General features: G+C 41.7%; 1 protein-coding gene across 1 annotated transcript in view; it reads right to left on the minus strand.

Annotated features, from left to right (window-relative positions):
- FANCA (FA complementation group A) overlaps positions 1 to 13,458 on the minus strand; it is a 701,003-nt gene that overhangs the window by 382,217 nt on the left and 305,328 nt on the right. Inside the window, exon 27 of the mRNA XM_069217268.1 lies at positions 4,533 to 4,629. Coding sequence (XP_069073369.1) covers positions 4,533 to 4,629 — 97 coding nt within the window. The remainder of the gene's footprint in view (positions 1 to 4,532; positions 4,630 to 13,458) is intronic.

The following is a 13,458-nucleotide window of genomic DNA, read 5'->3' on the forward strand; positions in this document are numbered from 1 at the left end:
AATAAACGAGAATACAGAATTGAATCCCTCAAGCTGCCTTTTCCCTCCTTTCACATGCACTTCTTTTAGTGAAGGCTGGGGATGCACTGGATGTTTATTTTGTGCTTCTTTTACCATTAACAGTTGAATAGTGATTTGTTGCATAAACCACTGCACATTGCATACAATGTCTATGATATATGGTATAGTCTTAATGGCTGTCAAGATATTGGTTTAGCTTTCCCAGTTTCCATTTTACAGAATATGAATATAGTGGTTAAAAAAGAAAATAAGAAAAACTGCTGACCTGCACCAAGTTTGTCAAAGCCTTCACTGTCTATTCATATACCATTTTAAACACCTCCTGGAGCACGCCAATACTTTTAGGCAGCTGCATCCAGGGGTTTCCACTGTCTCCCATTTCACATAATGGTCTTAATAAAGATGTTTTAGGATATTTCCTCCATGCTGTTATTATTGTTGATACTTCTGCTGCCTGCTTTGATCATTGAAATTGACTATTTAGTTTGCTACAACAAATGGGTCCTCAAATTTAATTAGAAACTGATAAGAAACCACTGTCCATTTATGCTACTAAAGCAAAGTAACGTGCAGTTTTTCAGCATTTGTTCAATTTCAAACTGTTTTACTGGAATGTGTTTATATTTCATACAGAGTGAAGAAATACAAAGGCAGCAGCTGTGGCAGTGAAGTGCCCCATGTTTTCAAAAGCATACAAACAAGAAAGGTAGAGCTATATCATTTTATTGGACTAAGGAATATATTTCTAATAAAATGGTGTTGAGATAATTAACAAACTTTGTCCAATATGGTATGGTATGGTAGGAACAAACTATCAAATGATCCTCAGGCTGATTGGCTAATTTATTTGCGCAGTGAGCAGGGGGACAATAACCGTTGGATAATTAGCAGGAAGGTCGGCTCAGTACGGCACCTCTGTGCCCGATGAGAACTATTCCATATTGTTATCATCTCTCCCCAGATGTTCTTCTAAAATCAGGTCTGAAAACAATGACAATCAAAAATGGGTTTTAACATTTCCCTTGTGAACAATCTATCTTTTTCAAGTCATTAGGGCTATAGCTTTGAAGGGACATGAAGGGGTCAAAGTAACGGCTATTTTAATATTAAATTTAAAGGGACATCGAGGTGATATCTCAACATGATAGGCGGGAAGCCCGTGTAATGTTAAAATGAAGTAAGGAGACTGAAGTCATAAAAAGGTAGATGTGATGGTGGATGAAGTAGTGTCAGACACACTCAACAGTAAACAACTATCTCTACTTTCATTTTAGTGGTCCTGATCTAAAGGAACGACAGTTCAATCTATATTCTGCCACAGCTGAAATTTCTCCATAGACACCCCAGCACATAACTCAAGTGGCTGAGTAATAAGTTTCACGAGTCAGTGTGCATTAAGCTCCACATTAGTGAGACATCAACTAGTCCCCAACATTCAACTGCCCTAAACACCTTCAAAGCTAGTGCTAGGCGACAGAAAGGACAAATAGTTTTAGGAGTCTATAATAAAATTTGCCTCACCAGAGAAATACCCAAAGATCCTAATCCTTGACTGTAACAGTGACATGGTAGGCAGCTGGCATCCTCTGAACCTGTGGGGAACTAAGCTGTGGGTAGACTCATTTTCACAGACCAGGGGCTTGACAGCTGCTAGAAGTATCCTGACAATCAATGAAGATTTTGGCATTGGGACTACTATCAACAGACTTGTAAACTGCATCGAAGTAAACTGACGTGGTATCTAGATTACTTTGTCAAATGAGGCATGGTGGATACGATTTGAGTACGAGTGAAGTTTAGAAGTTGTTGAATTACTGGGTTAGAGTCCATTAAGAGGATGCTAGTTGACAAGGATTTATAAATATCCAAAGAAAGCATGAACACCAACAATTGTTTTCAGTGTTGAGAATAGGTACAGTATTCTCCTCATTGTCTACTCAAGTCAGACCAAACCTTACATCGTTTGAGTCACTCTTGTTAATGCAACCTGTTTCTCTTTTGGCAGAGAGACGACAGTCTAAGGCTTTTTACAGATTCTTAATGTATCATGACAACCTCAGGATGATTTTGCTCTGGAAGAAGCTGTGCTAATGGAAAAAAGTGCCTGCTGCCACTGCATGTCCTTTACACTTTGAGGAGACGTTCTTGTCAGGGTGTAGCTTACATTGGTGCAACAGTTGCACTGGCAACAGTGGTCCAGAGGCTCGAGGACCACACTGAATCCTGATTATCATTGTATTTCACAGTTCAAACAGAGGCCTGGGGGTGGGGTGGGTCATTTCCTTCTTTGCAACAGAGCCCATACATGGCTGAGTCCTTGCTTAAATCAGGCTGTTCAGAAATGAAGTGTGAGTTCAGACATAAGGTACTTTTGAGTTTGGCTTATTACAAATAGATGACATCCCCTTAACAGAACTCTTTTCTGTATAAGTTTTAATTATCTGCGAATTTAGGTTAAATAAAATTAGGTTTCTGAGCACACACACCAGATGCACACCTCTGAGTAAGGCTCAATGTATTTGCTTCACGTAAAAATGCAAGAAAATATCCAATAAACCGTAAGTAGTAACTTAAATCTTAACTGCAAGCTGCAGAAATATTTCTATCAAACAATAAAGGTTTTGCTTCAATATTTTTCTAAAAACAAGGTGACGAAAACAGAGCCTTCAGATGATTCCCAATCACCTTCCATACACTGAGAATGTGAAGATAATCATTGGTTCATTTACCTCTTTAAAAAAAAAAAATCAGATGAATAAAGTATAATATTAATGAGCTATCAATATTATGTTGCCGTGTTAAGAGTGTTTTTATAGCATGCTAATCACCAGCAAGGGTATCCAGACAATTCGTAGCAGGTGTGTGAGGCCAGCATTTAAGAGATTACTTGAAAAGCAAGTTCTTCAGCTTCCTGTAAAAGTTAAGAAGAGAGGAGGCACCTCTCATGTGTCACGAGAGGTCGTTCCAGGCATTAGGAGCCAGAAATGAGAAGGCACAGCCTCTTGCTCTGTTTCTGTGTATATGTGGGGTGTATAGTAATGAGAGACCAGCAGAGTGGAGGCATCTGGAAGGTTGATTAAAGTGAAAGTGTTTGTTCAGGTAGGCCGAGCATGCCTTGTGGAGTGCTTTGTACGTGTGGGTGAGAAGTTTCAAGTGTGAGTGCTTATGTCACAAGAGCCAGTGGAATTCCCTAAGGTGTGATGTGATATGGGCTTAGTGAAAACTAGTCTGGCTGCTGCGTTTGGACAGTCTGCAGTCTTCTTGTGAGCTGGTTGGTTATCCCTGCATACAGGGTGTTCCCATAGTCCAGTCTAAAAGTGAAGAGAGCTTAGGCGATTGTTTTCCTGGTGTTGTATGACAGCATCTGGAAGATCTTCTTCCAGCATCCTTAGGGTGTTGAAGCAGGACGAGCCCACTGTGTTGACTGGGTCAGTCATGTCCACTTTGTTGTCTATGATTCCGTTTCGTGCTTGCGAGCAAGACATGGGGGTGGGTCTTAAGTCTGTGGGCCACCAAGTGAAGTCCCATGGCGAGGTGTCTTTCACAAAGACCAACACTTCAGTCTTGTCAGAGTTGAGCTTGAAGCAACTGGATTTCATCCAGCTAGCCAGTTCGGTAATGTACATGGTGAATTTGTTCCTGATGTTGGGTGTTTTGTCCGAGAGGTACAGTATCAGTTGGGTGTCTTCACATAAGTGAGAATGTTAATGTTGTGGGTTCGCATGACTTTGGCCAAGAGTCATGAGATGTTGAAGAGCATCGAGCTCAGCGAGGAGCCCTTTGGGACTCTGCAGATTAGATCTCATGCTTCAGATGAGAAAGGGCATACTGAAGGCTTCGTTTCTTCTGTTGAGAAAGGAGAAGATCCATTTTAGGGCATGTCCCTGGATGCCTGCTTTGTGGAATTGTCAGATTAGGATGGGATGGAAGATGGTGTTGAAGGCGACAGAGTTCTAATAGGATGAGGGCTGCAGTTTCCCTCCGTCAAGGAGCATCTAAATGTCATCCACTGCAGCAATGAGGGCAATGGTTAGGCCTAAATCCTGAATGTGTGGCATCTAGAAGCTGGTGTTTGGCTTGGTGGTTGGAAAAGTCCTTGTTAATGGCTGTTCCCAAGACTCTGGCTGGGTAGTAAAGGAGAGTCACTGGTTATTTTGGTCTGTTCAGCCGAGGGATTCTTTAGGAAGGCATTGGCTGCTGAGTATTTACATGGTTTCAGAAAGGTGGCTGTTCTGTTGGACGTATTGAGGACCTCGCTGACTAATGTCAATGCTATATATTTTGTTAACAATACCAAGTATTTTCAGTCAGTCTCTGCTGAATAAATCAAAGCACTGGATTCTCTAAAAGCGCAAATGCTACAGAACAAGTGGTTGCAAGGTTATCATGTTTTCCACAGTAATTGGATTCTCAGAGTTACATATAGCTAGCTTTGAGTATTCTACAAAAGACTAACTTAAATTATGTTAGGTCAATGAGCGAAAATACAGTTATTTCATATATTACTTTACCTTCTTAATCATAACTGGAGAAATGTAGCTGGATACACTATCTTGTGAAACAGATGGAAACTTGCAGAGAGTATAAGAGACTGCAGCTGTGCAAAACCTAGAACAGAAAAAAATGAATTGAGTATCCAACAATGTTCCTTTTAAATCAGATATTCCTTATCCTGTAGTAGTTATTACCATGTGTACCATATCTATTGCACTTCAATACATAAAAAGACGGAGCAACAGGGATTAGCCAACAGCAGAGGGTGCATCTCTACAAATGGTGTACCTAAGCACTTTCTAAACAAGTGAGGATATTTATGTGCATGTGAACATTGTACCCAATGGTCCAGCTACTTGAGCAACACATACCTTTCAACCTTATATCTTGCTTAATTTACTCTTTAGTGCTACCACTGTGTTTACAGGATCAACAATGAAACTGCAAACTTCCCTCTTAAATTTTTATCATGAGTAACATCCGGATAGCTGCGGTTAATATCTGTGGGCTCAACGATTGGAAAAAAAAGGACAAAAGATGGCCTTTGATCTCCAGATGTTAAAAGCTGATATATTATGTCTCCAAGAGACCCATATTGAGGGTGCCAGGCCGGATATTCTTGAATCTTTCAGATTTCAATTAGCTGGGGAGAGACTGCAAGGTGTTATGATGCAAGGAGTTGCAATCCTTGTTAGGCGCCAAGTTTTTATCTTTAAACAAACACGGGCGGATAACGAGGGGCCATGGATTATACCAGAATGTCATCTTCCAAATAGGGTATTTACACTCTATTCCCTGTATGGAATGGTTTTTGATGATCCTGGGTTGTTTGGCCTAGCAGTGAGCTGGCTTTATGGCCCCCTCCCATAATTGTCTGTGGAGACTTTAATATAAATGCTACAGGGAACTGGTCTTCGGAGCATCTCAAAGACTATCCTGACCGGAAACCAAGGGTGTTCGGGCAGTATGAAACATGATACGTGATCATGGATTGGTGGTTGTTTGGTTGGATAAAATGATGGCGGATCTTGGGTTTACTTATTTTTCTGCCCCACATCAGACGCATGCACGACTTGATTATTGTTTTGTTTCACATTCCCTTCTTCAAGGCTGTTGAATTGACAAGTTCCCCAGGGTAATGTTGGATCATAGCCCATTTGTGTTGGAGATGGTATTTAAAGGATGCGTTAGGCAGACCCCAAAGTGAAACTTTGAATGTACTTTGCTATTGGATGAAGATTACGTTAACAATATTAATAAATGGATACCGACTTTCATGAAAGATAAAATCAGGAGTGCTTCTATCGGGGTCGTATGGGACTCACCCAAGGCTGGTATCCATGGGGACACCTTCCGATTCAGTCTGAATCGGTAAAAGAAAAAGATTGAATTATACGAGACTCTGTCAGCCGCCAAAAGTAAGTTGGTACATGCTACCTCCACGGGAGACAAAGTTCAGGAAGTTCTACAGAGGGTGGGAATTGTTAAAGCTGAAATACTGGCAATACCTGCAAAAAAAGGCAGGTGACACATTCCTGGCCTGGATATCTGTACCAGACAAAAAGAGGTCCAAAGAGAAATTAGGGAGCTAAAGGATCCCACTCTCAGGTTAGTTTCTGACCCTGAGGATATTTGTGTTGCCTTTCAGAGGTTCTATTCAAAGCTCTATACTGAAAACACTATTTGGGATGATAATGAGGTGTTACAATTCTGAGAACAGGTCTCATTTAATTCTCTTGGGGTGGAGGATAGTGAGTCATTGGAGGGTCCTTTCTCCTGGGAGGAAATGCTCCTTGCCATCTCTAGACTTCCCTCGAGCAAAGCAGTCGGCAATGAATACATCCCCTCCAAATTTTATCAAGTTTTTTTAATGCTACTTTAAAAGATTAATTAATGGCTCCTTTCACACAAGTTTACAGTGGCGCTACCTGCCCCCAAAGTCATGCTCCATGGCCAATATAGTTGTTTTTCCCAAAAACATAATACGCCCCCACAAGAACTTGGTTCATATCGCTCAATTACCTTGATGAATGAGGACACTAAAATCTATTCTAAAATCTTGGCTACTCGCCTTTCTAGGGTTATTAGTAAAAGTGTGTCCCCCAAGCAGTAAGGGTTTATTCCCGGGAGAGGGATGACGGACCATGTTCGCTGGGTCATCTCTCTTTTCGATGCTTCTGCTGTAGCCAAGGACCCTATGGCTCTAATCCTTTTGGGTCCCGAAAAGGCATTGATACGGTCTCCTGGCGGTATCTATGGGATGTTATGCAAAGAGCAGGTATCAGACCAGGATTTTTCAAGGCAGTTGGCGCATTGTACCATGGTTCGGTGGCTAGGGTCATTGTAATCGGTGCCCATTTGGTTCCAGTCCTGATCTGGGATGAATAGTCCCGAACTTTAAACTATATTATTGGGCTACAGTATTACAAAGCCACATATTGTTGCAAGACAAGGTTGATGTTTTCGGAGTAGTAGAAGACACTCCCTCCCCCCCTTTGAGTGACTATTGGGGACAAAGGCATGGGGACAGGGTGTTTGTGGAGACAAACTGAATTAGATAATTTCAAGAGAGTCCGATTCAGGACCTTGCAGGGTGTCTGTAATGTTTGGGCTATGGTTCGTAGAAAGCTGGCCATCAGCAAATTGAGTTTTATACTCCACTGTGTAATAACGCTTCATTGCCTGATATATTTCAAGATCCCTGTGTTTCCCAAGGGAAGGTGCTCAGCCTCAACAGGAGGAATATAAGGTTGTCACCAGGGGTTCTTTGAATACCTTCAGATTCTGGCCTTTCTCAGATGCCAGGGCGGTGGTCCCTCTGGGTTTTCTAGAGTGGACCTAGAGGATTTCTTATTAAGCCGAAGGTTGTGTCCAATAGGAGAAATATATGGTCTCCTGAACTCACTTATGAAAGACGATCTAGATAAACATGCTCCTACTCTTCTGGAGTCTCTCGACCTTGCTCAATCTGTCTTTCTCTACACAAAATCTTCAAGTTCAACATTATAAAACATGTTTTGACCTCTACTACACGCCAGGGAGGATAGTGGGGTGGAGGGAATAAAGGGACTTGGTGTCCCCAATGTCAACTTTATGGGGCAGATGCTTGCTTTGTGCCCAGCTGTATGTGACAACTTATGTGTAACTGCAGAGTTTTGCAATAAGAAGCTTAAGCGGGGAATCTCCCTATCCCCCCAGCTGATCTTACTTGGCATTCAAGAAGAAAGGCTCTCTAACAGAGCTTGTCTGTTCTTGTTTGTGGATATGGCAGTAGTTCAGCTTGGCTCGACCATACACTTCCTGCTTTTAGTCAATGGTTGGCCCGGCTGTTGGCCACACACAACTTGGAAATAGTCATTTTTCTATGCTATTTTAGCACGACGATGTTTTTGCAAGACGTTCTTGTTGCATACATCTTGGCGATTCTTTCCAGTAATCCTGCAAAGCATGGTCACTACTCAGATTGTATTTGATGTGATCACTACTGTAATCATGGTGAAAGCTATTAGCAGTGCAAGACTATTTTTACTGATCAGAAGTAGCTCTTGTTACAGAAAAGGTTGGAGACCCCTGTTCTTGATAAATATCGTAACTGCTTCTTTAGATATACAACACCTTTGTGCACAGAAGCAAAAAGGTTCAATATTCTGTTGTACTGAATGAGTGCTTGTCCTCCATATTTAGATATGGTCACCGGCCCAGAGGACAATGCATAACATTGGATAAATCAAGGTCTAGTGACCACATGTATAACCAGGTAATTCACAGCAATGAAATAATGGTCATGTGACTATACACATTTGCATTCTCAAAAGCCACTATGAAAATTTGCACAGTCACTTGACTGCATTCTTTTATTGCCGTGAATCACGTGGCTATACACATGGTCACTAGACCTTGATTTGTACAATGTTATGCACATGGCAGAATTTTATTACATGCAATTTGGAGTCAGAGCTACATGCTGGGACCATCCGTTCATCGTTTGAAAACTACTGAGTTTAGTATATGATGCACTGTATGATTTGTGTTTGCACTTTATGTTGTATTTTTCGGAGTCACATTTATTTTTTTATTTTTTTAGCAGTGCAAGTGTTAGCACTCGTTTCATGACACGCTGTTAAAGTCTCATCGGAATCTACTTGATGTCCAATAACATTATCTTTTGACGCTAGTATGTCTTCCAAATATGTTCTTGGGAATCTGTTATCCCTGCTTACAAGTGCTCTAACATGAGTTGACCTTTCTTTAAGTTTGTTTGGCACTTAAAAGTGGTGATGCACACAAGCAACTCAGGCTGTGAAAAAGATCAAAGGGTCGAGACGCATTGCCCTTAAATGAAACTTTATTTTGACAAGCTTTAGACCGAAGGGCATAAGTTATAGTTACCTTAGGGCGGGAGTTATAGTTATTTGAACAAAATCTTAACTATAACTGCTGAACGTCTATGGTTTTGTATGAGTAAATTCAGAACCTAACTATAACATCCCTCCCTGTAATCTTTGTTTTTTTTGGTGATTTTGGAAGGTTTTTTTTTATTCTATTTCCAATTATAACATCCCTGTAACCTTTGTTTTTTTCAGTGAATTTCCAAGTTTTTTTTTTTTTAAGGTACAGTAATTGTCTTTACTATACATTAATCCAACTACCACCATACAAGGCCTTTGGCAGTGCGCGGGAGCGGATGGCCACAGAGCCTCGCCTGTGGCCAGGCCCTGCGGCCAACCCCTATAACAACCCATCCCCACGCAGCGCACAGCCTTTGGCCAGGGGTCTTGCAGCCAACCCCTATACCCACCCGGCTGTGTGCAGCAGGGGTTGGCCGCAGGGCCTGGCCTGTGGCCAGCCCCTGCAGACAACCCCTAAAACAACCCAACTCAGCACAGTTCCCCCTCCCCAAGCTGAACTCGGCCCTGGAGATCACATCCCCTGGGGGCTGGCCCAAATATTTAATTTTTTTTTATAGAGAGGGGGGCCACATGTCCACACTACCCTTCCCCCCCACAGCCCTCACCTCCGTGGCCGATCTCAGCCCTGGGGAGACTAGGCCGACTTGGGGACTTTAAAAAAACAAACAAAAAAACAGCATGGGAGCCCACACTTTTTTTTTTGGGGGGGGGGGGGGGGGGGGGGGATTTAGAATTGTGCTGAAAAACCTTTAAAAAAAAATATATTTCCTGCTTTAGAGGGGTCCCTATGGGACCTCAGCACCTGAGCTAAGGGGTCAGGATGTCTCTAACCTGTGCCCCTTTCTTTTTTTTATCACTTTTTTCAAGGTTGAAGTGTCAATCAGAGCTGTGCATTTCCCTGCAAAAGCTCTTAATATTGCCAAAGTTGTGCAAAGAGTTTGCAACCTCAGATATACAAATTTGTTTTCCCTTTAATATCTCAAAAAAATAATGAATGGATTGACACCAAATAAGCGAGCTAAAGTGTAATCTGCGTACCAAAAGCTAGCTTTCTGTCAAATTTGGTGTAATTCCGTCCAGTGGTTCGGGCTGTAGTAGTGTCTAAAAGTCCTACGGGAATTAACATGTGAAACACAACTCCCCCCCACCCCTTTTCTTGGCACCTGTTTGATGGATCACCCGAAGCTTTCTGTGCGCAGCAGGAATCACTTTTTTAGGAAAAGTTTGTGAAGTTTCTTTAAAAGGTGCACGGTGCCAAAGATAAAGGCAAGTCAAAAAACGTTTTTTCTATGGAAACATGGTCCTAACTAGACGTCTGCCACTAGGTAATATATGTGTGTGTGTGTGTGTGTGTGTGTGTATGTATAAGTGTATATATGTATGTGTATATATATATACACACACAGAGCCCCCCACACACACAAATATACGTAAACAAAACACACTGCCCCCTCTGAATCGAGTAGATGGTGTTTTAGGTACAGCTCTGATGGCCCATATGCCTTTGGAATGTCAGAGAAGTATGTAAGCCACGGAGTGAGAGCTGGCACCATTGATAAACATACTTTCGGTCTGCTCACCTGCAAATTAGGCTGGTGAACCGAGAGTTTAATAAAGAGGGTATATCTTCTCCGCCAAACTCTAAATCAAGCCCTAAATTCGATTTAAAGTGCTGGCCTGGCACTCAGCCTAAAACCTTAAGCGAAGAACTTTCAATCATGTCACTGTTGATATTAGCTACAGAAAGGTCAATCGAAGATCAGAAATTTGGAAACAGCAAATTGCATTTATGGTGTCATAGGTTACCACTATATATGAAGATGACAATGTAAGGGCACAATAAAGGACTTTTAGGAAATCATCAATGAGATACCAAAACAAATCACCATACCCTTCTGTTATCGTGAAGGCACTGACGGTGAGACCTAATTTAATGTCCCCCTTCAGGTGGTGTTTGAGGAATTTGTGCAACACCGGAAGGTGATCATAAACTATAATCCGGATAATCTCAGTGTTCAAGGTGAGATGTTGATATTGAGTATGAGGTTGGACACCAACACAAACTGGACAGAAATTTATGGGGATTATCTACCAATATAGATGTTCAACATGTCTGACGTTACCAGGTGATTTCCATCAAATTTATAATCCATATATGGAAGCAGTACAATGAGTCAGGAAACAGATATGTATTGATATACTGAGGTACTTGCCAGGAACATCTGGATCAATGTTTATATCAGGTGTAGTCCATTAATGAACTAGGAATAGAGTTGAAGCATTATGAAAGGGTCAAGAATAAACCAGCAACATTAGACATACTAGTCTGGTACTGCCCCACATGTATTCTATGTGAGATCCTGGATGATGTAAACGCTAAAATTATGACTAAGGTCATGAGTTCAATGTACAATTCAGGAACTGTTCATCAACTGAACCGGCAAAGTGCACCAGAGGAGACCTAGAGTGGTATGCATGGCAGAGATTATCCCTTAACGGACTTCTTATAGCATGCCACAGATGTTACCAGGATGCTAACGGGACAAAAGTATCTGATAATTGGAAGGAGTATATACATAGCTTGTCAGAAATTAGAGCGAATGTAATTTACAAGTAAATTGTTACAATCAATGGAAGAGTGTAATCTGCCAGGAGTAAATAGAGTCAACACAACCATTATCAACCATTATGTACTGTAAAATGAAAGAGGTCAGTGTTTTTAAGATAAGAGTGCCACAGGAAATTAGGGGTGGGAGATCAGATGGCTTTGTAGAGGCGTGTAGTGTTTGTTCTTCAGCTGGAAATGCCAAAATGGACACTGATTTATGTGGTGGGAGACAGTTGAGTAGAGAACAAAGATTAAAAAAAATAACTATGAGCCATGTACAGCACTGGCAAAGCATGGGAGGAGTAAAAGTTGCAGATAAGATCTTAGTGGACAGATGGGTAAGTTGTTGGGACACTCATATAAGAAGTGTTAATACTCCAGGGGATGCAAGTGGTGAAGGTAAAGGTAGTAGAATGATCCTGCATTTGAGCTCTATCAGAGGTCACACACCTAATAAAACCGTCATACCGTGACAGGCATCATCCTATGACAGTATAGGGCTCGCCTCCAGTGCTCTGGAAATTAAAATATGTCAACGTGAACCGGTACAACTACATAGTTAAGGAACACCATACTTGTAGGAAGGTGTCACTGTTGGCATGGTTACCCCCACACTTTTTGCCTAGGGTTGATGCTAACTTTGATTGAAAGTGTGCTGGGGTCCTGCTAACCAGGCCGCAGCACCTGTGTTCTTTGCCTAAAACTGTACCTTTGTTCCCACAATTGGCACAGCCCTGGAATACAGTTAAGTCCCTTGTAAAAGGTACACATGGTACCAAGGGCCCTGTGGCCAGGGAAGGTTTCTAAGGGCTGCAGCATGTATTATGCCAACCTAGTGGACCCCTCACTCAGCACATACATCCGGGGGAGGTAGGCACATGTGAGTCTACAACACTACATGCTACAAACAGATGCTAACAGGGTTAGTAACTTTTTCTGTTGGAGGCATATGCGGCTGTAGATACACATGCTGTGCATAAACTGTAAAGCAGTTCTCCCTAAAAGCAGTGGCTAGCCCGTGGGTGTTGCAGCTGCTTGGAAAAGTGTATGAAGAACAGCCTAATCAGTATTAGCATGTTGGTGGGCTAGAACATCCACACAGTACTGTTTTGTGAAAGTGTGTAATGGTGACTAGGTAACTGCTTTGCATATATCAGCTATTGGGATTTTCCCCAGGAAGGCCAAAGAGCTACTTTTTTCCAAGCAGTGTGCTCTAGAAGATGGGAGAATTAATTTGTTTTTTTATTTTGTTTGTTTGTTTAAACTATCATTTTATGTTCATAACAAAGAGAAACCTGCAGGTAGCTGCTCTGCATATATCAGCTATTGGGATTTTCCCCAGGAATGCCATAGATGCTATTTTTATTTCGAGCAGAGTGTGCTCTAGGAGGAGTTGGAAGAATTTTTTTTTTTTTAAAACTATTATTCTATGGTTCAAAACAAAGAGAAACCTACATGGAAACATCTCACGATATGGGCACATATGGAGTAACTGACGATATGATACTATGTACAGAAGGGCAAAAAGGTGGCAGTAAGCATTTTATACCAACAGAAGCTAAGGCATGATTTGCGGGGTGGGGTAGCACATGAACTCAGCCCAGGGTAAAGTGCAGCCGCAAAGCAGCTGGCAGATCATGTTTAAATACAGCAGTATTACAAGTCAGTCCTGGTCGGCAGGCTCCGTTGACAGCAAGTAGTCTTGTAGCAGCTGCCAGGAGTATTTCGCCTTGGAGGATGGGTGCTGTAACTAAATCTCAATGGTGGTTCTTTTGACTTTAATGTAGCATATCTGAATGCATTTAACTATCCACTGGGCAATGCCTGACTTGGATAGAGATTTCCCTTTATGGGGTTTGGAGGAAGAAACAAAAAGGTGTGCCTTTCTGAAGGTTTTAGTCCTCTCAATGTAGTACATGAGGGCTC

This window comes from Pleurodeles waltl, chromosome 12 (genome assembly GCF_031143425.1).
Source record: "Pleurodeles waltl isolate 20211129_DDA chromosome 12, aPleWal1.hap1.20221129, whole genome shotgun sequence".
NCBI classification, from domain to species: domain Eukaryota; kingdom Metazoa; phylum Chordata; class Amphibia; order Caudata; family Salamandridae; genus Pleurodeles; species Pleurodeles waltl.